Source organism: Anarrhichthys ocellatus, unplaced genomic scaffold (genome assembly GCF_004355925.1).
Source record: "Anarrhichthys ocellatus isolate YVR2014 unplaced genomic scaffold, GSC_Weel_1.0 scaffold58, whole genome shotgun sequence".
In the NCBI taxonomy this organism is placed as follows: Eukaryota; Metazoa; Chordata; class Actinopteri; order Perciformes; family Anarhichadidae; genus Anarrhichthys; species Anarrhichthys ocellatus.
In genome coordinates this window covers 135,427-156,628 of record NW_022280088.1, presented here as the reverse complement: position 1 = coordinate 156,628, position 21,202 = coordinate 135,427, and the positions used below count along the sequence as shown (strand labels likewise).

At 39.7% G+C, this 21,202-nt stretch overlaps 1 protein-coding gene across 4 annotated transcripts in view; it reads right to left on the bottom strand.

Annotated features, from left to right (window-relative positions):
• Positions 1-21,202, bottom strand: part of kcnq5b (potassium voltage-gated channel, KQT-like subfamily, member 5b) — a 110,353-nt gene that overhangs the window by 24,166 nt on the left and 64,985 nt on the right. For 3 of the 4 annotated variants that reach the window (XM_031871392.1, XM_031871393.1, XM_031871394.1), the window contains exons 2-9: positions 11,153-11,243; positions 10,259-10,385; positions 6,988-7,163; positions 5,476-5,601; positions 3,367-3,477; positions 2,986-3,081; positions 1,969-2,063; positions 84-110 (exon numbers count right to left, since the gene is read on the bottom strand). In XM_031871392.1, the coding sequence (XP_031727252.1) occupies positions 84-110; positions 1,969-2,063; positions 2,986-3,081; positions 3,367-3,477; positions 5,476-5,601; positions 6,988-7,163; positions 10,259-10,385; positions 11,153-11,243 (849 nt within the window). Of the gene's footprint in view, positions 1-83; positions 111-1,968; positions 2,064-2,286; positions 2,376-2,985; positions 3,082-3,366; positions 3,478-5,475; positions 5,602-6,987; positions 7,164-10,258; positions 10,386-11,152; positions 11,244-21,202 lie in introns of all 4 variants that reach the window. The other variant, XM_031871395.1, reaches the window with a different exon arrangement.

Sequence of the window (21,202 nt, the reverse complement as noted above, 5' to 3'; positions counted from 1 at the left end):
CAAAAAAGTATTACGTTTTAATAACCAGCCCTATTCAACCTAATAGAAGACAGTACTTGTTCAGTGAAACAGCAGTTACAAACCTTGTGGTTGACTCTCCCTGCTCCTTCCTCGAGTTGGCAGATGAGAAGAAGAAAAGATATATTAGAAAGCATCTTTTCAAAATACTTCATCATCAATTGTGCTTAAAGGACCATACTAGTGCTTTTGCATATTTTAGCTGATTTATTACAAATCACAGAGACTTTAAATTACAGCTAAGCATGTTGAAAAACCACACTGCTGTGTTTCAGACATTTTAATGCATTTTTCCATTTTATTTTCAAACGATATAAAAATCGATTAGAAGACTCTTGAAAGTTGATTACGTAATGTTACAGTGAATATCCAGTCTGAAATATTTTTTGTCAAAGAAGCAATTTTGTCATGAGTAGAGCAATGGTAGAGTGTACAGAAATTATGGAAATCAATGGATGCCCGGATAAAGAAAAAAAAATGTTATAGCCTGCACTAAAAAATGTAGGTATACGTGATTTGTAGTTAAGGAGCTAAAACCTGAAAACACACTGATATGGTCCGCTACATCAGCACAGTAGAAATATGTTTGCATTAACGTCTGCTGCAGGAGATTTGATGGTAGCAACACGTCGATCAATAATAAGCATTCCAGGGGAAATAGACCTCAACAAACAGCAGGCTCACTAAAAACATGCAGACTATCAGCACAATCTAAGGAAGCACTTGCAACAAGAGATGGGGACTGAGTGACTGAAGGTCACCAACAGTAATCACTTTAAGCAGCGTCTCTGAATAACTGTGTGACTACATGACTACGTGCCTTGCAGATGGTTTTCACAGTATTTCCAGGCTCCATAGACGTGTTTCTGAGGAACGTCATGTGTACACGGGGGGGTAGACAACGAACCGAATGAGTGCTTTGTTAGTATTTTATGCCAACTCTTCGATTCACAAAATAGTGGTTGGAAAATGTGTCTGGCATATTTAGATGGAGAACAGCAGAAAGTTTATATGCTGCTTAATAATATTGGTGATTTCCAGAATGAGGGGGGTTCTTTGCTACCAAAGCCACTGAATCGATTCTGAGCTGTTCTTTCGCCAGATAGTCAACAAAGTACATATTGGTCCCATTTTTCACAAGCCATTAATCTTCCGATATCTTTGGCACTAACGTTTGTAAACACCCTAGCTAACTAATTTCCATAATATAAATATGTTTGTACGTTGTGTATAGATATAAATACATTATGCAGATATAACCTAATCTACTTTCAGCCATCCTAACAGCCTTTCCAACACTTCCAAACAAGAGGGAGGATGAGGGGGAGAGGCGAATACGCCATGAACACCCCTGTTTAGGAGACAGGAAGTGTACACCATTTCAAAACACACAGAGTTGTTATAGAGTATCTTTGACTGTGCCTCCAAATTACTTATTACTTATTTAAAGAGACTTAAGTGCTGCAAATTCAAAAAAGTTTTATGGCTCATTTGGGGCCACAACTGACGTCCAAAAAAGATACTGAGATAATGCTGAAGTCACTGCCTCAGACCCTCGGTGTCCCTGGCACATTGAGCACTTAACTGACTTTAGTTAAATACAGAGAGCCTGACTCTGTGCAAATGTTCTGGATGGATACAATGTTAATTTATATAATAGCAGCAAAAATGAAGGGTTGCTCAGAAATACGTTTTTTGTTGATTCAAGCAAGCGGAGATTAATGGAGCCTGGAAATGATCTGTTTTGGCTGTGAACCAATTTATCATAAGAGAAGAAAATTAGAAAATCAATGCATAAATAATGTAAATAAAGAGGGCAACACAGATACATTTAAGAAAACAAAGAAAAACAAATTGAAAACGGTTGAATCATTTTAAAAAGATAACTGGACAGAACTGAAATATAGGAAAAGATGGCTTGAGTGGCACAGACACCATAGTGGTACCTACTTTGTAGGGCTGCAGGTATGCAACGCTTTCAAGTGAGGCTTCCAGGTAGCAATGGAAACCGAGTTCTCATCAGCCGCATAACTACGCCAAACACACTGCATGCAGAATACACAAAACCAGGAAGAAAATAAATCATAAATGGGAGGGATAAAAAAGTTAATAAATACAACAAAAACAAGGGAGAGGAGGGATTAAGAAGTAAAAAGGAAGAAGAGGATGAGGAGAATAGAACACAAATAAAAAAGCTGATTAGTGAAAACAAAAAAACAGGTGTGTCACACGTTTGTGGCTGGGCGGAGGTCAGGCATGAATACATGCCTGTGGGAGGGCAGGAGGCTCTCATAGTGCCGCCAAGTGGCGTTCATGTAGGGCTTGGTGCTGTCGGTGGAGTAATAACGCCACGCAGCCTGGTACAACATGGGGACGGACAGGATGAAGAGGAGGGGGAGACGACAAGAGGTGGAGTACAGGAAAAGGGGGAGATGGGAACATGAGATGGGAGAGATAGGTGGGAGGGGGAAACCAAAGAGGAGGAAAATGAACAAGCATGTAGGAGGAAAGTAGGTGAGAGAGGACCATAAGGAAGTGCACAGAGAAATATATGAGGAGGACGTGAGGTCAGCACCAATAAAAGGAAATGTGTGAATCACATGAAGAGAGGGATGGCAAGAATGGGTTTGCCAAACTGGTGTTTCTAGGCTTCAAGCCTTAAAGTCTGGAAAGTGCAAAAAAAACTCCCAGAGATGAGGCAGCTTACTGCAAAGTGAGGATGATGGGGCACAGGGCAGGACAGAGTGAAGCTACAGGCTTTTTATTGGTTGTGTCATGGTTTTGGAGAGTCAACGGAGGAAAACGAGAAACTAAAGAATACATTTTATATTGCAAGTTTACTTTGATGTTGTGGTGTATTTTTTTTTTAATAACAGCAACAACTCATTATAACAATGTTCATATATTCTAGCTCAAAAACAGTTATGTTTGTCAGTAAACAGAAAGAGAGCAGGCTGTCTGCTTTACCTGGATGAGGTAGGCGGCTGGGTTTCTCCTTTTCTCAAAGTGCTTCTGTCTGTGCTGCTCCTGAACCTTCAGGGCAAAGCCTGAGCCCAGAATACCCTGGTATGATATTAACAGGATTAAATTCTGGATGTGTGTACACACCAAAGACTGTCAAGTATCACTAATCTGCTCATAAACTGCAATACTGACGAGAACGTCCATTGTGGCTGCATGGAAAATGACAGGGTGATTTTGTTTTTAGGTAAACCTCAAAGGCCTGCAATCAAATATTATCTTGCTATGTAAATAACTTGCAGCGAGTTAAACACAAACTGATCCGTCAGAATAACACTGAAACATGCATCCTCTCTGACACCTGAAGAATGAAGAATACAGACTTACAGCTGGCAAGGCAAAGAAGGAGATTCCCAGGAGGGCAAACCCTGCGGACAACATCCGTCCTGTCCACGTCTTTGGTGTTTTGTCCCCATAACCAATGGTTGTCAGGGTGATCTGTGAAAACAAATGATTTATTATCAGGTCCTGAATGATCATATTGACGTATACAGATGAGAGGAAAAACGTACAAGTATAAGCTTTACTTGTATATCATTTAAATATCATCTCAGAAAACAACAGCTGACAGGAAGTTGTTTCTTAAAAGACATGCTGCTTTTGGTACCATTTTTTTTAATAGACACTCTTTATCAAGGTCTTATAAGATGTAACTAATTAATGATTATTAAACTGCTTGCCAGTGTTGTATAGATCAGTTATAAACCATTAATAAGAACAGCTTATGGGTTATCAGTTCATTAATAAAACTGTTTATTCTCATTCAGCAGGACCCATGTCTTTTTAGCTTGCCTTTGTATTTAGTTTATTAAGAAATATTACCATTAATCATCCTTAATTTCGTCAAGTATCTAAAAAGCATTAGTAAATGATTCATTATTAACATTAGATTTATTATTAACATTTCATTGCTTTGTGCATCAAAAACTAAATTCCACTCAGTGGCATATTACTGAGGTGGTGGCAAATGTTTCTGAAGCATCTATTTAACATTCGTGGCAGACTTGAGCAAAAATGCATCTGCTGGTTACACAGTATTTATCTAAGAGGGCTGAACTTGATGTGTCAGTATTCAATTAAATTACACAAATTATTTAGAATTAGTCAACTAACCTTGTATGTTCAGTATTTGCCTTCTTTGACTACTTTGAGTTATGCGTCTTGGTCTGGTGTTCTAACTGTATTATATTTGCATGCTGTTTCGTTTGCATGCTTAAACTTGCCACATAGAGGCATGATTTGAAAATGATGCCTTCAGGCCGCGCAGTCTGAGTGATTGGATCTGTGTGGAGACTCTGTACAGTGTGGCCTTGGCTCCAAGAACAATGTTGAAAGCCTGTGGCTGAAATTAATTTTGAAGCACTGCATGTCTGTTCTTGCTGTCATTTATGTGTGAAGACTTACTGTACTACAGGGATGGTCTTTGAAGACACAATGAGAGGGCAGTTATATCATATTTACACCTTTGACTGACTGCACTGAACAAAAGAGATGATTGAAATGTCTTGATAAAATTGAGTCAAAGAATCATGTATTAGAGAGGTAAATGCGATAATGATTCTTAGTGATGGGGGTACCTAAATATGAAGAGAGCTATTCAAAACAGGACCCTGAAAAGGGGTATTTAATATATATTAGTGTATTCACTATTTAATGACAGAAGCAAATCAATCTGGCTGTGGCCTAGAATTTGCACTGCTTACAAAACTGCCTGTCTTCAGTAATATCTGTCTATCTATCCATCTATCTATCCATCTATCGCTCTGTTTTTTCAGACTAATCAGTCGGTATTATCTTTCATTCAGCCTCTTATTGCTTTGCAGGACAAAGGCGGCTGGAACCTTTCGGTATCATTAGGATTTTTTTGAGCCGGTATGAAAATGGTGGTTAATGGAGCTATCCGAGGCTAAATGTTTATGGAGGAGCTGTCAATGCTGAAGGCAATGACAAATCGAATAGGAGAAAAATATTACCGTCTAATGCTGGACGTATTTATGTGAAGAGGTAACAGTGCCGATTTGTAAGAAGTGTAACTTTGAGATCTCCTGTTGCACAAGAAACGAGACTGTGTCTGTGAAAAGAAATCAATTATAGAAATTCACGAGATAGTGAAATATTTTGGAAGTGGAATGAAACTGGTCTGGCAGCTGTTAAATCTTCATTTCCATCTTCAATTCCATATTTTAATGTTAAGATGTCAGCCATATTGCCCAGAGAATTGATTTGATGCTGCTGTTTTCATTCCTCCTGATGCAAGTTCAAAAGATGCACTGGAATGCACTACAGGTTTTGTTTTGTTGTTTGTCAGGTGTAGAAAATGCTTTACAACTACATTTCTTTGTGTCACCCTGTGTGGCATAATGACAATAAATTATCCTTGAATTAGGAGATTTTACTGAATCCTGACAAGCAGAACAGATATTCCGCCATACTCACCGTGCCCCACCACAGAGCATCAGCGTAGGTGGCAAACTCCTTGTTGAACTTGTTCTCCACAAGGTAGACAAGGAACGAAGAGAAGATGAGAACCAAGAAGCCGATGTACCAGGCGGTCACCAGTTCCTGCAGGCAGACATCAAAACTGACTTTCAGAGAGTCATTTTATTAACACAAAAAAAACACTTTGCATATGAACAGTTCAACCTTAATCCACCTTTTATTGAATCTGTGTTTTAAATCGGCATCAAACGCTGTAGATTATTTTAAAACACCCAGGTAGTCTCCTTCACAAAAACTCAAATATGAAAGTGCACAAGGGCAGGTACATGTTGTTACGGTTATCAGGCTGGCACTTTCCAGCATTTTTCATCAAATAAATGCCAGCTCTGGCAGGCTGAACAGCGAATTCTGATAGCAAAGCAGATGTAAATGAAGATTCTACCCATTCCAACATCTACCCATCAGTAAGACTGGTGAAAAATTGCCCCAAATTCGACAAAGCACTCCATTAGATTCCCAGCAATACACTCACCTAGTATGAAGCAGATCAGATGAGCAGTTCTTGAGCTATGCGGACAGACTGACTGACAGAGATTCCTTGATTTATACTTGGGTGATGTTGACAGGGCAGAACTCAACCCTGACCACCAGTACACGGTCCTTAACATAACATTTAATGTAAATACCCAGGTCTTTTGCTTACTGCTCTAGCTGATGTTGATCGCTAGATGTTGCTAGATGTTCGCTAGATGTTGATCGCTAGATGTTGATCGCTAGCAAGAGATATCTTTTGAAAGATATCTCAAAACAAAAACAACCTGCGACTGGCTGCATAATTGGTTGTTTTGGTTGTTTTCACTCACAATCCACTAGAAACAATAGTTTGGCGAGAAAATTCCATAAATCATCTACAGAGGCCCAAAATCCTTTTCTACAAAGCTCTTACAAAACACATCCTTGCTGCATGCACAGTCTTAAAATTATACTACTTTAAGTTCTAAAAATCTTTTCTGTACCGTTTTGTATTAAATGTCTGTAATTAACTGTTGAACAGTTTAATTGAATACTATATGAATATTTGTATACAGTGGATCTGACCGGGTAAGTAACGGCTTTGCCAAAGATACCAAAGGTGTTCATAATGAGTTGTACAACCCATTTACATATATGAAACACCTTAGTATACACTATGCCTTGCACATACACTACCACTAACTATAACTTTTAAACTGTCCAGAGTTTGATCAACACCTTAATACACAGTATTGGGCTTCAGCTAGGTTTATTACAGGGCTGTGCATTGGATTGGATTGGTTTCTTTAGGTGTAGGTACCTATTAATGTGTCTACTTAAAATACAATAACACAATTTCAACATATGTAAACATAGTGTACTATATCTACAGTACTTCACACTGGAGCTCACACAAAGTTCCCAGCGATCTTGATCTATGCCTAACAATGTGTGTGTGTGTGCCTGCGCATTGGCCATTCCTCTGTGGCAGCTCACCTTGCTGTGTGCGTAAACCACAGAGCCCAGCAGCTTCCAGGTGCCTCCTCTTCGGTCCATTCGCACCATGCGAAGGATCTGCAGGAAACGCAGGCTCCGCAGCACCGAGGTGGCAAAGATGTTGCCCTGGCTACCCGCCGAGACCACCGCCACCGACGCAATCAGCACAATGATGTCTGGAGGGCAGAGAAGATACATGCACAAGGGACAAATATAACTCGTTATGACTCAACCCTGGAAACAAAATACAGCATATCTGGCATCATGATCATTTAAATCGTATAAATTTCATAGTATATTTAACCGAGTGGAAATAATATTCTAGATCTCGGCTTCCTTTAATGTGCTACGTTATTTTGTAAAAGTATGATTAAAGCTCTCTTCCTGCACGCTTTTAAAAAATTATCTTTGTGTTCATTTTGTGCATTTACTTTATATTTCTTGATAAACATTCAAGTCAACTGAGGTCATTCAATTTAAACAATGGTGATTTGCTTAAGATTTTGTGATGCAAAGTCAATGTTTGTATCACTATAGATACCGGAAAAACTGTTTCATTCAAGATAAAGTTCTATAAATATATTCCACATGCTTTAAAAAATGTAAAAGACTCATAGGAGCAGAAAAACATTCACCCCGACAGCTTAAGAAGTTCGACCTAAAGGCAGGTATATCTTACTAATATTAATCTTAATGTGAAACTGGCCCTTTAACCAGATAGGCAGGATGACTCATCCAAGCCTGGAGGTCAGAATATCTGGGGCTCGCTTGATGTCTATCATGTAATAACAGCAACTCACTGTTGTCACCTCGTTCTCACCCCTCACTGTGGCAACTTATCCCAACAAAGGCTCCATATTACTGAAGCTGACATAATCTGCCGTGGGCATCAACTCAACAGTAACAATAATAACAATAATGTTCTGTGCGCTCTTCCTATATATGCTGTTTGTATATGTCGCCTGGCTACTACATCCATATTGCTGTGGACACAAACAGGAAAGTGTGGAAGATAAGCTGAAGCTTCTATGAAGAGTATATTTCCACACAGAGTAGATCTGAAATTATCAGGATCTCCACACGACATGTCAGTGAGATTCTCACGTCTACAAGTTTCAGATGTGTTTCTCATTTAATTTTTATGTTTCCATGTGAAACACCCTTGAGTAGTGTTATCTAGTTCACACTGTGCAAGATGTCAGCTCCCGTCCTTCCGCTAAACCTGTTTCTGAGAGAAAATGCTGACCAAGTTCTGTCTAATGGCTTCTCTTCTAAACCATGAACCAGTGGGCAGACCCAGAGTGGGGAGAGGGAAAAGTCAGCAGCAGCACCATGAAAAATACATTAATGACACCTCGGAGATGAGAGTCTCTGGGGCACCCGCAGGGCAGCAACGGGTTCACTCCCTTTGACGGTGCAGAGAGAAAATGTGAGGAAAGTGAATGATAGAAGGGTGAATGTGTGTGTGAATGTTCAGCTTCCAGTTGTACAGCGTTTTGTTCTCCATGTACAAAACAAACCCTTCATACAATATAACATACATTTGTAAAGACAACTTTCTAAAACCTAAAAGACCATTCAAAGATATAGAGCAGTCCTCTCAGACATCCGCCTGCACCCAATGAAGCTTTAGTGGCATAAGATTTCAAACTTTTGAACTCACTACCTCAATTTGTTCAAATACAGTACCAAATTCCCATATTGTTTAATGCCGGAAGAGGCACAAATAAGGATAAATAAATCTGTTGGTAGCACTCCAACAGTAATTCGGCTCTCTAATCTCTCAAGCACCCAAATCGATTTTTATTTAGAGGTGTACCGACTTCCCCAAGCTTCCTCCCGACACACAGTGCCATCGTTTGTGTCAGGCATTTTATTTCAAATTGAGATAATTTACCATTTGCAAAAACAGCAACAGCTATGAAATCAAAAACAAAGTTGTTTTTTTACATCTTGTATTGAATGAGAATTCATGGTCATCATTTTTTTTTGCACAGTAAGATATATATAAACATTTGTAAACGAAACGCCCGATTTGCAGCATGAGGTGTTCTGACCATCAGGCAAATCAAACAATTGTGTGGTGTTACAATCCATCCTGTCATTCAAAGAAATTCACAAACACATTTCATGAGCAGCCCCAGTGAAGCTGTGCTGCAGGAGTTGTTCATTCAGATGTTTATTTCTAAGTTCCCAGGGAGTGTCCATGTCGACGGATTTGCCCCGATGGGTTATATATGACTGCAGAGGACAAAGCCACAGCTTACATCACTTGTGGTGATATTGCCTTCAGTAAGTTAATTATGTTCACTCTGGGGCTCCAATAAGTACGTTGATGCACTCGTACATATAGGAAACTACACTTAGACATACATGAACGGAAACACACACAACACCCTCAGTCAGTGTGGTGCCGGTGGGTTTTCACAGAAACAGTAAACAATCTTTGTTTGTTTGCTTTAAGGGTACCGTAGTCAATTTAGACATTGGTTGATTATTTTTCAAAGGGCATGTCAAATAGCATATACAGTATATATATATACGTATATATATATATATATATATATATATATAGTCACAGAAGCAAGAACACAGAGAAAGATAAATGTCAAAGCCACAAACACATGATGGGACTGATCATCGTGTCCTCTCCTACCACCACATCCCGTACTACTCAGGTCTTCTGAGTTCAACTCATTCCTCACTTTATCCCATTATCTCTCTCATTAGTTCATGCTCTCTTTCACACTCAGCCTCCCTGCCTCTGTCTCTATTTTCGCCCTTTTGTTAATGCTCATATTCCCTCAGTGCTGGTAAACTACAGCACCCAGTACAAAGTGTGACTACGGAGCTCAAGGCACCTTGCGTGACGTCTAAGCCCTGGTCTCCCTCCCTCAAGCGCTCTTCTGTAGTTTCCAAGAAGGAGCAGAGAGATCCATGTTTAAACAGTGGAAAGAATACAAGTCAGTTAATGCAACCTCATTACGTAAATGCTCTCTGCTCTTATGAGCTCTGACCACAACTGTAACTGACAGGAGCAAACTATGGTCAATAGCGTGCAGTGGAACAGTGCTTACGTCCAACATCTGACTGCCTTCACAGAGAGCACAACTGAGGTCCAATAGAGGGCAAGTAAAAGGCAACTGGAAGTTGAAACAATGAAGGAGAGGGAATGCTGCTTTGACTGGAAAAGATTACTTTTTTGGGGAGGGTTATCTGTATCTGCTTCCACAAAATAGACTCAATAAAAAGGTGTGCTCCAACAACTCACCTATGACACAGAAAGGCTTCCTGGCGAAGCGGATTCGTCCCTGCCATCCTCTGTAGCGACAGCAGCATCCTGATGACCAGACACGGGCGATGTACTCCAACCCAAACACTACAATCATCACAAACTCCTGTTCAAAAACACAGACACAATAGTTGTTTTGTCACCGTGTCAATGGTGGTAACAGAAGATAGTCATGTGGTTTTCCAGGCATCATACTGTATGTTAACCATTACAAATACATCATCAAACATTAAAATGGACGCCAGGTTGACAAAGTATTGTATCTGGTAATGACTGTGACAGGTCGTTAATAATGCACACACATTGAGCTCCCATTCGATAACAACTATACAATTTGTGAAATTGTAGCTACTGCTGCAGGTGCAATCATGCACAGTAACTGGTCGACTGAATAAAAAAAGAGACCTCTCCTTTCAGTAAGAGGATGTTTAGTCTTTTTAAAAGCATCTTTGCTCTTGTGCCCACTTTGGATAAAAGCGTCTGCTAAAAAAAAAAATGACTGTAATGTAGTAGCTTGTTCAGCCCGTCTGACTTTCTTTCTGAGGGTAACTTTGAACTACATTTCGTGTTATTTGCACTTAAAGTTTCCAGTTTGAGGGCAGATACTTAAACAAAGGAGGCACTGACCTAGAAGTCTAGGTCTGCTCTCAATTATAGAGGAGTTTCTCTTCATAATACAAAATCAGTACTTAACATTGCCCCTATGAACTGCAAAATCCCAATTAGCATGTATCTCCTTGCACGGGACTCCCTAAAATCTGGGTATTTCACCCGGATTTGCAAGGTTTTGCAGGGCTTAGCAGTGCACACGTCAGCGAAATCTGTGACTGTCTCAGCCCTCAGCTTTTGGCTGATGGTTTTCCAGTTTCTTACCAGAATGAGGAGACAATAGGAGGAGAAGTCCTGATGAGCTGGGATGGTTGAGAACACAGAGAGGACCAGGCAGTTGAAGACCAAGACGAACCTGAACAGAGCAACAGAAAAACAAAAGGAAAGAATCGTAAATACAATATGCACAAAATTGGAATCTTTTAGAATTACATCAATGGTCTGACCTCTGAAACGACCACACTAACCAGCAGATCAAATCTCAAACTCCAAAATATAATTTTCACTGGACACAAATATGCTGTTGATCACAGAAAAGTGCACTAAAGTGGAATTTTCCTTTGTGACAAACTCTTGAACCCATTCTGGCACTGAAGTAAGAGCAGAACACGAACAACCTGGCAGCACACTCACAGAACCTATTTCCTCTCTGCAGTGAACCATGAGGCCGACTATTATTCAATTTCCTGAGATATCAAGTTAATCATGCTTGTTTGTGTAACACGATTTGCAAGAAATAAGCAGTGAAACTGCGGCTATTGGAAAACAAGCAGACTCCAACCATTTCCACACTCCGAATGTCGCTCCCTCCGCCAGGAAACCATAGCCTGCCATCTTCATAACCATAACATGTTTTTTTTCCATCATAGAAATCTTCCAAAAACACGTCATTGTCTGAAATAGCAGCATGGGGTTTAGAGCTACGGTGGCTCCTGATGCTAAACAGGGAGAGCACATTTGTGTTTTATCATCTGAGATCTCCTCTCAAGCCTGCTGGAGAAAGACCGGTTGACATGCTTTGTGCAGGCTTTTAGAGAGCAGACAGTCAAGTCATGTCCTGCTTCATGTTTGTACAATTACACATTAACTATTCAAACTGCAGAACATTCGCTAAGCTCTAACCTTTATGCATCTAGATTTGTAAAAAAAACTTTCAGTTAAAAACGTTCACTTCCAGGGAACTGGTGTCACGATAGTATGAGCCAGCCTGATCTCCTAAAAATGACGTTGCCATACAACAAAACTGCATTGCCAGATACGTTTAGAGGGAAACTTATTGTTTGAAAGGTGCCTGTGTGAAAATGGTGGGTGTGCAGAGTGGGTCAGTGTCCCATAGCCTACATGTAGCCTACATATAGTACAGTACAGGACTTTGCCGCTCTGACCCAGTCAGGCCCTCTTTGACATCCAGAGAGTCAAAATGGAGGTCAACATTTTCCACAGCCATGTGGATGGTTATGTCATTATTTCTCAACCCATACGTTCTTCTCTTGCTCCGTCATATAGGCTGAGAGCTACTGAAGGTTCGGAGTGCAGCAAAAGTGTTAAGTATCAAAAGTTTGCTCTGTTCACAAATACAGGATTTGAATAATGTGATTTTAATTGGAGGAAAACATCCAGTGACAAGCATTGTGGTGCTGTCATCTAAAAAGCAAGTCCCTTGTCACCGGCACACCTACGCCTCTCGCACTTACAAGGTTGTCAGACCGAAAATTACAGAGTGACAATCAACTCCCTTCATCCATAGCCAACCTCGTGTTATGATTTTGAATATATTTACTTTAAAAGGAGGGTAGAGAATAACTGAAAAGCACCCTGACATCATTAAGCTCTCAACCAAGTTCACTAATTAATCCCACAAACTAGCGTTCTCAGCCGGACGTTCTTGTGTGTCATCATTCCCTGCGCTCATAGGCGGCAGAATTAATCTGGAGTGTCTCGCTCTGCACTTGTAGCAGAGTGATCGCTCTTAACCTTACAAACAGCCATGGCTGAAAATTAAGCTGGCTTACACACACACACACACACACACACACACACACAAACGCACCTTCACAATAGCAACATGGAGACATCTTTTCCTTCCACCTACTCATCCAATTACCTCTTCAAAATGCATCCTCCACCCTCCTCCACTCACTTTTACACAGATCCACTGAACGAGGGGGTAAGTGCCGCTCTGATTTGCATAATCTAATTCACTTATTTGACAGGAACAATGCACGTAGGCATTGTTACATTTAAATAAAGTGCCATTGATGCAATGTATGCAGCACTTCTAGTCGTAGATAATTTGCAGATCTTGTCCCTGGTTAGGCTTTTAAGAAATAAAAACAATATTTAAATGAATTACATCTTTTTGTTTGGAAAATGGGTTGTAGTTGTAAGACTAACGTCCTCACACAGCATCATTTCAAATTTGATTGGTGGATAAAAAAAATATGACAACTCTGTGTACAGAGGCAGGGCCAGACGGGTGTCGAGAAGTGGAACAGAGTTACAAATAGCAGCTATTTATGAATATTATTTCGTAATAGAATATTTAAAGTTGTTTCTAGTTTCTAAATCCGCCCCATGTCTGAGAAAGGTATACCCAGCCTCTAAACCAACAGAAAGAGTGTAACATGTAAGGAAACACAACTCAGTCGAGTGCGGTTGAGTGTTAATTGGGTCGCAGAGCACTAATAGATTAATAATGCTGCAAAATCATATCTAATTGGGTTTATTATGTCAGGTTGTTACAGAGGAAGATCTAACTTACATGACCTGCAGACTGATGCTGTCCATGGTCCTGAAACCAAATTATCTGCTGGTTGTTGATTTATCATTAAGTATTGGTTTCACAGTCCTCCTTCGTGGTATATCATTTGAGTTATGTCTTTTTAGCTAATAGGTATCTTTTCCAGGTAAACTGAGCTGTGCCTTGGTTTCAAACCACATTTTATTTTACAAACAACACTTGAAATAATGAAGGCACTTGAAAATGACTAATTAGTAAACAATGTATACCATACTTTGGTGTTTTGTTTTATAAAACGAATCGAAGCAATGACAATGAGAGAGATAATATTGAGAACAGATTTTAAACAAATCAAAAACTATTACAAAATGTGTTTACAAGATATTTAGTCATCTTGTAGAATTAGTATGACTTCTGGTGACTAGTAGTTCTCTCGAAAACCGATGTTGAATACACTTATTGTAAGTCGCTTTGGATAAAAGCATCTGCTAAATGACTGTAATGTAATGTAATGTAATCCTTAGCAGTGGCGCATGTTCCAATCCAACCTGCAGTCCTTTCCTGCATGCCATCCATTTTTACTCCCCTTTTCCTGTCTCTGTAGGCCAAGACGGAGATTTCTGACTGTTGATGTTGCCAGGGTTATCTTTTGGCTTTGGAGATGTATAACAGAAAACCATTATTACAAACTACAGCATGTGTTTGAAAAGGCATTTACTAGACACAAACTAGGGATGGTCAAACTAATAAATAGTTGAATTATGGGAATTGTTGTCTAATCAGGAAATCTTGGCCTGTGCTGCAACATTACAACTCTACCAATTCTATTTAGGTGCAATACTACATTACTGGACAACCCCTTTAATGGTTTGACTTATTGACTGTTTATCAAAATATTAAAAAATATAGTGAATAGTGCCTCAAAAGATCCCCTGGGTGATGTCCGATCTACAGTTCAAAACCCAAAGAGATTTCATGTGCAATGTTATAAATCCTATGATCTTTTTTCGAATGCTGAATTTGACATTTGTGGTTTTAAAATAAATGTCTCAAAAACTATTGGAATACCATGACATTTGCTACAAACTTTGAAGCCACCCTCAGGATAAATTGTAATCACTTTGGAGATCCTTTTATGTTTCATTTAACACCATCAGTTCAAAATCACGATTTGTCCAAATTGGTTTTATGACCAAATACCATCAAAACTGACATTCCCATCAGCCTTTGGGTGTATTGCTATTTAGCAATATTTAGCAAATGCTAAGATGGTGAACATGGTATAAACATTATAATTGCACATTATTAGCATTCTGTAATGCTGACTTTGGCATTTAGCACAAATCACAGCCCCACAGTGCAACTAGCATGGCTGTAATTAAAAAGTAGTAAAATGAGCATGCAAGGAACACAGAGATTGTCTTACATCAATTCATTATGTACAGGTCAGAGATCAACGCCTGGTGAGGGGGTCAGTGTACTTGCATGCTTTCAAATAATGTTAATTATCTTAAAAATACTAAATAGTTCAAATTATCTGGAAGATAACATGTTTTCTCTTTACAATTGAGCAACATGGTCATCAGAAGTTATCACTAGGTCCAAAGATTAAAACATCATCCATAAAAACGTCAACATATTATCCCACATTAGTCTGTCTGCCTCCCTTTTGATGACTGTGACCCAGAGAAATGATGACCTTTCCTGTGAGGTCATGCAGTGACATTCCTCCACAGTCAGACATGCGTTTCATCTCTCAAAGCATTCTTTACATTCGGTCTGACAAAGTGTTGGTCTCTTCAAACGGCGACAGGCCCTCTCAGTGTACTCAGCACATTTTAGAGGCTTACATGGAGGAGGACTGGATTTAAGAGACGGGTCAAACACTGTTAGATTGTTATCACTTGTTAAAATACTTCTATTACATTATATGTAACACAGTCACACACGTTCAGGACAAACACACTAAATCTGTGAGACGGCATGTGAAAGGATGAAGCCAGGAATGCACTTTGTATTTTGTCAAGCTGTTGGGTGGGGGGTATTGTGTTTCTCCTTCCCTATTACGCTGATGTTATGCATCTCAGTCTGCAAGAGGGATTGAAAGAGAGAGCAGAATGAGCAGAATGTGTTCGGGAGATTAGACAAGTGCAAATGAACTTGCAAAGTTGGCTCAAAGAGGGACTGGGAGCAGGGATTTTCACATCTTACTATTGATACAATGAGGTGTTTAGGAAGAGTCCTGTGGGTTTGTTTGTTGGCGTGTGAAGCTTTCTGCTGTGCACACAGTGTTTAAAAGAATATCACCATTTCGATAAGACAGGCAACAAACAGCAGAGTGGAAATAATGCAAGCAGTGTCGGATCTATTGGTGCACTGTGCATCCACATAACAGAACGCATAGCACAAGGATCTTCACACGGTTGCATTAAGAATAACAAATGCACACATACATATACAACTTGAATAATTCATATTTTCAATGACATCCTGTTTTGTTTTATGTGTTTCTAGAATTGAGAGCCTTCCCAGGATAGCTTAACATTGCAAAATATAAGCTTACTTTAGAATGAAGATAGAAGCTCTTGTAGCAAGCAAAAACTGTGCTCATAGCAAATTCAACCTAAACAGAGTCAATGTACATATCTCACAGTTGAGTTTTGCTGTTAAACCTGCTGCCATACTTATTAACCAACAGTTGCTTATTAACAAAACCAGCAGTTAAGGAGCAACTTCATCCTCTATTTGGCGTAGTGTTGTTTTTGGCCATCTGACGAATGTAGCTCGCATTTTCTTTGACTTAGTTCTGTTTTTGGACTCAAATTTGGGGGAAATATCTGGCTCTTTAGGTGCTAAATGCTTGACTGTGTTCACCAGCTAGTCGCTAACTCACTGTCTGCTCTTTGGTGCTGAGCAGGTAGTGGAGGTATCTACTTTCCAGGAAACAGAGCTAGCCTAATGTTAGCGCCCGTTAGCGCACGTTGCGGCAGAAGTCTCCTCTGTTCACACATACTTTAAATTAGGGGATCCCTGGATGTCATTTTTAAAGCACTATATGATTTAAGTAATGTTACAGAGCACATATTAAACAGTACTGATGTATGACTTTTACCAAACATTAGGTTTGATGAGACTGTGAATTTCTCGCAAGAGTTTGAGATGTCAGCTGGAAGCTTGCGTCAGCAGTTTACTTTCATTATTTAAGTGTAGACAACTCTCGCCCCAGCGTCACTTCGCTGTTCTGCTTTTAAATGTTACAAAAATAATGTCACATAAAATTTCGTTGACACTTTAAATTTATATTTTATGAGCAATGACTGATACCAACATTTTTATTATGACATTAACATGATTGCAATGAATGACAGGGCGCTAATGTGGTCTGATGAAATGTCATGTTAAATGCGAGTACATTATGCAGACAGTTTTTTCCTGCCTCAGCCTGCTGCTAGATGCACCTGTCAGCATCTTTTGTGCCCTTACATCCTCCTCCTCATCATACTTTTGATGCTAGGTTCAAGTGGTGCACATTCTGCTGGCTTCAGGCGTGGATCCCCTTCATTTATTTATTTTATTCAACTTAATGTCCCCAATATATGAAGCTTGGCTTTGTACAGAGAAGTCAGCAAGGGCTGATGTTCAGATCTTCATCAATAATATAACAAGAGGCATCTGGACTTAAAGAGGCAGAAAATACACAATCACTAGTTCATTTTCATTATTTGGTATTTTTCAGAAGTTTTACGATTCAGTTTGCAGTATAAATACAGTCTGAGTTTTAAGAAGTGTAACATTTGTATTTGTGCTCTTACTGACAAGATAATAACTATCTTAAAGCGGTACTTTAGGTTGAGACAAAAATGCCCAGTGGAGCTTGCTTCCCAAACAGCAAGTTTAAACAGTTTAAATATCACCGATCACATCATGTCCTGATGTCCCTGGGAGATACACACAGGGACAATTTGTTCTCTTTTAGCATCTAGTATCTAGAAATATATTGCAACTGTAGACATTTAGTTTCAACCACAGAGGAATGCTCTGTGGTGTTTATTTTGCTACAACTTTGATATCTGAATAATTACCTGAATATTGTCCTGGTTGGTGTTATATTATAAAACCATCTCACTTCATTTTCTACTGAGCCCCAAAAAGATAATTAGTGCAAAAAGCAGATGGACAGGGTCCATCATCTTGTAATGTTTCCCCCTCACAGCAGCACTGGAGATAGAGTTAGCTACACAGCTAGGCAGTGATATCACAGATCAACTCACAAAAAAGAAACACAAGAACAAAACAAGAGGAGCCTGTGTAAGGACACGGCACAAACTCCTCTGCTGTGGATTGATGTTCTCTTACAAAAACAGAATGTGAAGGCCCTATGAGTAATACAGCCACAGAGACCACCCACAGTGCACAGCTATCTATACACAAGTGTATAATGAGACGTTAAGGGCCTTTAACACGCTTCGTAGAAAAGGAGGGAAATACATCTGGATAAAACCACAAGTGTGCAAACCCGTAAAGCAGCTTCACTCCAGTTTAATATGTCCTGTTTTCTCATGTCGAGGCACATAAAGAGGCTGTGCAAATTAAAACTCCATCAGCAGAGCTGTAGGGGGACTTGTAATGGAAAGTGAAGGGGAGGAACTGAACAATTCTGACTTGATGCAAATAAGCCAGACCCTGATTGTGTGGCTTTTCACGGTTCATGACACGAAACATTTCTGATTATGCTTGATAAGTGCATCTTATTTAAAAGGTATAATATGTAACATTTCTGCATTAAAATGTCTGAAAACGAATAGACCCACATTATATATTTTGTTAAGTTGTGTACTCAATATCCCAAATGATTCCAACAATGTTCAAATTCAGAGAAATCTATGATTTTATTCAAGGGAAAGGTGTGTTTCTTTTGGTCGCCTCTCAATGGAGTCATATCCCGTTTAGCCCCTCTAGTTGCTCTAACTTCTGGGGAAACACTAGATGATACATCAAAAAGTAAATCATACAATGTCACATTTATATGTTAATATTTATATTTTAATATCTTTACAATGTCTTTAAAACTAACATGTGATGTGAGGTTGTTTACACCCACTTCAAAGAGCCACTTGTTTTTGCACAGACACACTTCCACATCTGGGGTCTAACCAGAACACATTTCAGAGTCACAGACCTCCTCCTACCAGACAGATACCCATCTGGTCACCCATCTGGTCAACTCCAAACCACTGTGAATATTGATGTACAATCATGTGCTGGACTGAAACAGAGATAATAGGTACTTGATGGCCAGCATCTTGGAACAGTGTTTGGCAACATGCTGAAACTGATGTAATTATCTTGTCACAGCACTCATGTAGAGAGAGAGCCTCCAGTGGTTGCTGTGTGTCACAGAGTGTCGGTGGTGTTGTCACTTTGTCTTATTAGGTGAGTGTCCATCCACCTATTTGTATGCATATTTTCAATTTGAGCTTGAAAAAACTTAAGTGGTAACATCCATAATTCAAAAAATATCTTGAAATATTGCCAAAAAAAAGTTTTGTATGCTTTACCGAGGTTTAAAAGTCGGTTTATATATAAAAGCAAAATGCAACAAAGTGCAATGTAAACAGAATTAGCAAATAAATGTTGACGTACATGAAACATGTGCCCTTAACGTCCACTGAAAAGTCCTCATTACTCAACAGAGATCTGTCCCTCCTTACATCATTACATGAAACAGGAGTTTTCTACATTGTTTTTCACCTTTTGAGGTCCGACTGAAGCTCTTTTAATTAAATCATCTTCTTGTGTCTTCTTCTATGCTAAAATAAGTTATTTTGATTGGATAATTGGCGCCACCTATTTCTTATCTCGATGAACCAACTCCTAATAGCCGCATAACGGTAGTGGATCGAAACAAGCTTTCTTTCGCATCATCTTTTGCAGATTTTCACAAAATTTGGTTCATTTTTGCGATACATTTGGATGGAAACCGAGCTACTGTTCGCTGCCCATCTTTCGGCGCAGGCTGAACACTCACCTCTTCAAGAAGGCCTACCCTGAGCCTTCCACTTAGCACTTACTTAGCACTTATTGTATTCGTATTAGTTTGTGGCACTTATTGCATTCGTTTGTTTCTGCATTCGTTTGTTTCTGCACTGTACTTTGGCTCTGGTTTATGCTCTTAGATGCTTGTTTGAAGAAAGGAGATGCACTTATGACTTCTGGTGACGAGTAGTTCTCTTGAAAACCGATGTTGAATACACTTACTGTGGATAAAAGCGTCTGCTAAATGACTGTAATGTAATGTACTGTCTCACTGTGTATCAATAAGGGCTTTTTGATAAATTCTGGTCTCTCATTACTCAGCTACAGAAGAATTACAATCAAGAAAACCTGTCTCCAATAAAGACTAATGTGACAGCAAGATAAAAGGGCCCTTTAGGACACGACAGGCAGAATGATTCATCCTCAGATTCCTCACGACTTTAATTTGAGTATCTCACACACACTGATCCCATTATCCCTGATATGGGAGAGGATATTATCCAGAGTAATCATTCTCAGGAATTGATCTGTGTCATTTGCAAGCTTATTGATCCTTTTCCATAGTTGAAAGTGTCCACAGCGACTTTCTCGTACAGTCTCATGTGTTTAGTAAAGTAGAGTCCCACTTCTCAGCGACTCTGTCCATCGATCAACATCGAAGAAAATTGTCTACTTTCAGCAGCCAGTGACGGGTCAATACTTGGACTTTACGGCTCCACTTCTATCTCCACTCTCACTCTAGACAAACAATGGTTGGTGATGGGATAATGAGGCACCCAGACATAGACTCACCGAGGTCGAGGCGTGGCAGAGACACACATTGTCACACCATAATAAGAGGCGCACATGGAAGAGGAGTGAAGCGGTGTCCTGGACTAACCCCACAGAGTTTAGAAAACTCATGCCTTTATGCAAAACATATAGGTATCACCTGCCCAGATGGCGCTCAGGCCAAAAGCCCCTGGAACTACCACACCCACGCTTCCCTGTGGTGTGCACAGCCACCTACCCAAAGGTTAAATTCATAGATAAATACACCTACTGTATGTGTGGAAGATGAATCAGCAAAGGGAGAAAAAACAAAGTTAGAGGCTTCACGTCATTTAGCTCAGCTGCAGCGGAAAACAAGAATCTTAAAAGGTCAGCAGAGTTTAGATCAAGAGTTTCAGCAGAACTGTGTAGCGCTAAAATGAAGGCGATAGGAAAGACAAATTGACCCTGTGCTTAAACTAGATCAAAAACCACTCTTTAAAAAAGAGTCAGGACCCGCTCAGGAGGGTGAACCACCACACACATTACTTTAATTTGAATAAGGAGAAGAACAGCAGAGCCAAGTGCTGTGGAGCAAATTCATTCACTGTGATATCCGCTCAGGCAAACGCCTGTGACCTCAAAATAGCAAGGACCCCATTAATCAACAATGCAAGAGTGGGCCAGTCGATGAGCTGATGTCTAGCATCCATCTCCATGCAGTCTCAAATTGGGTGATAACGAAGGACGGGGCTGATGGCTGAAAACATTAAAATAGGCTGAGCTGC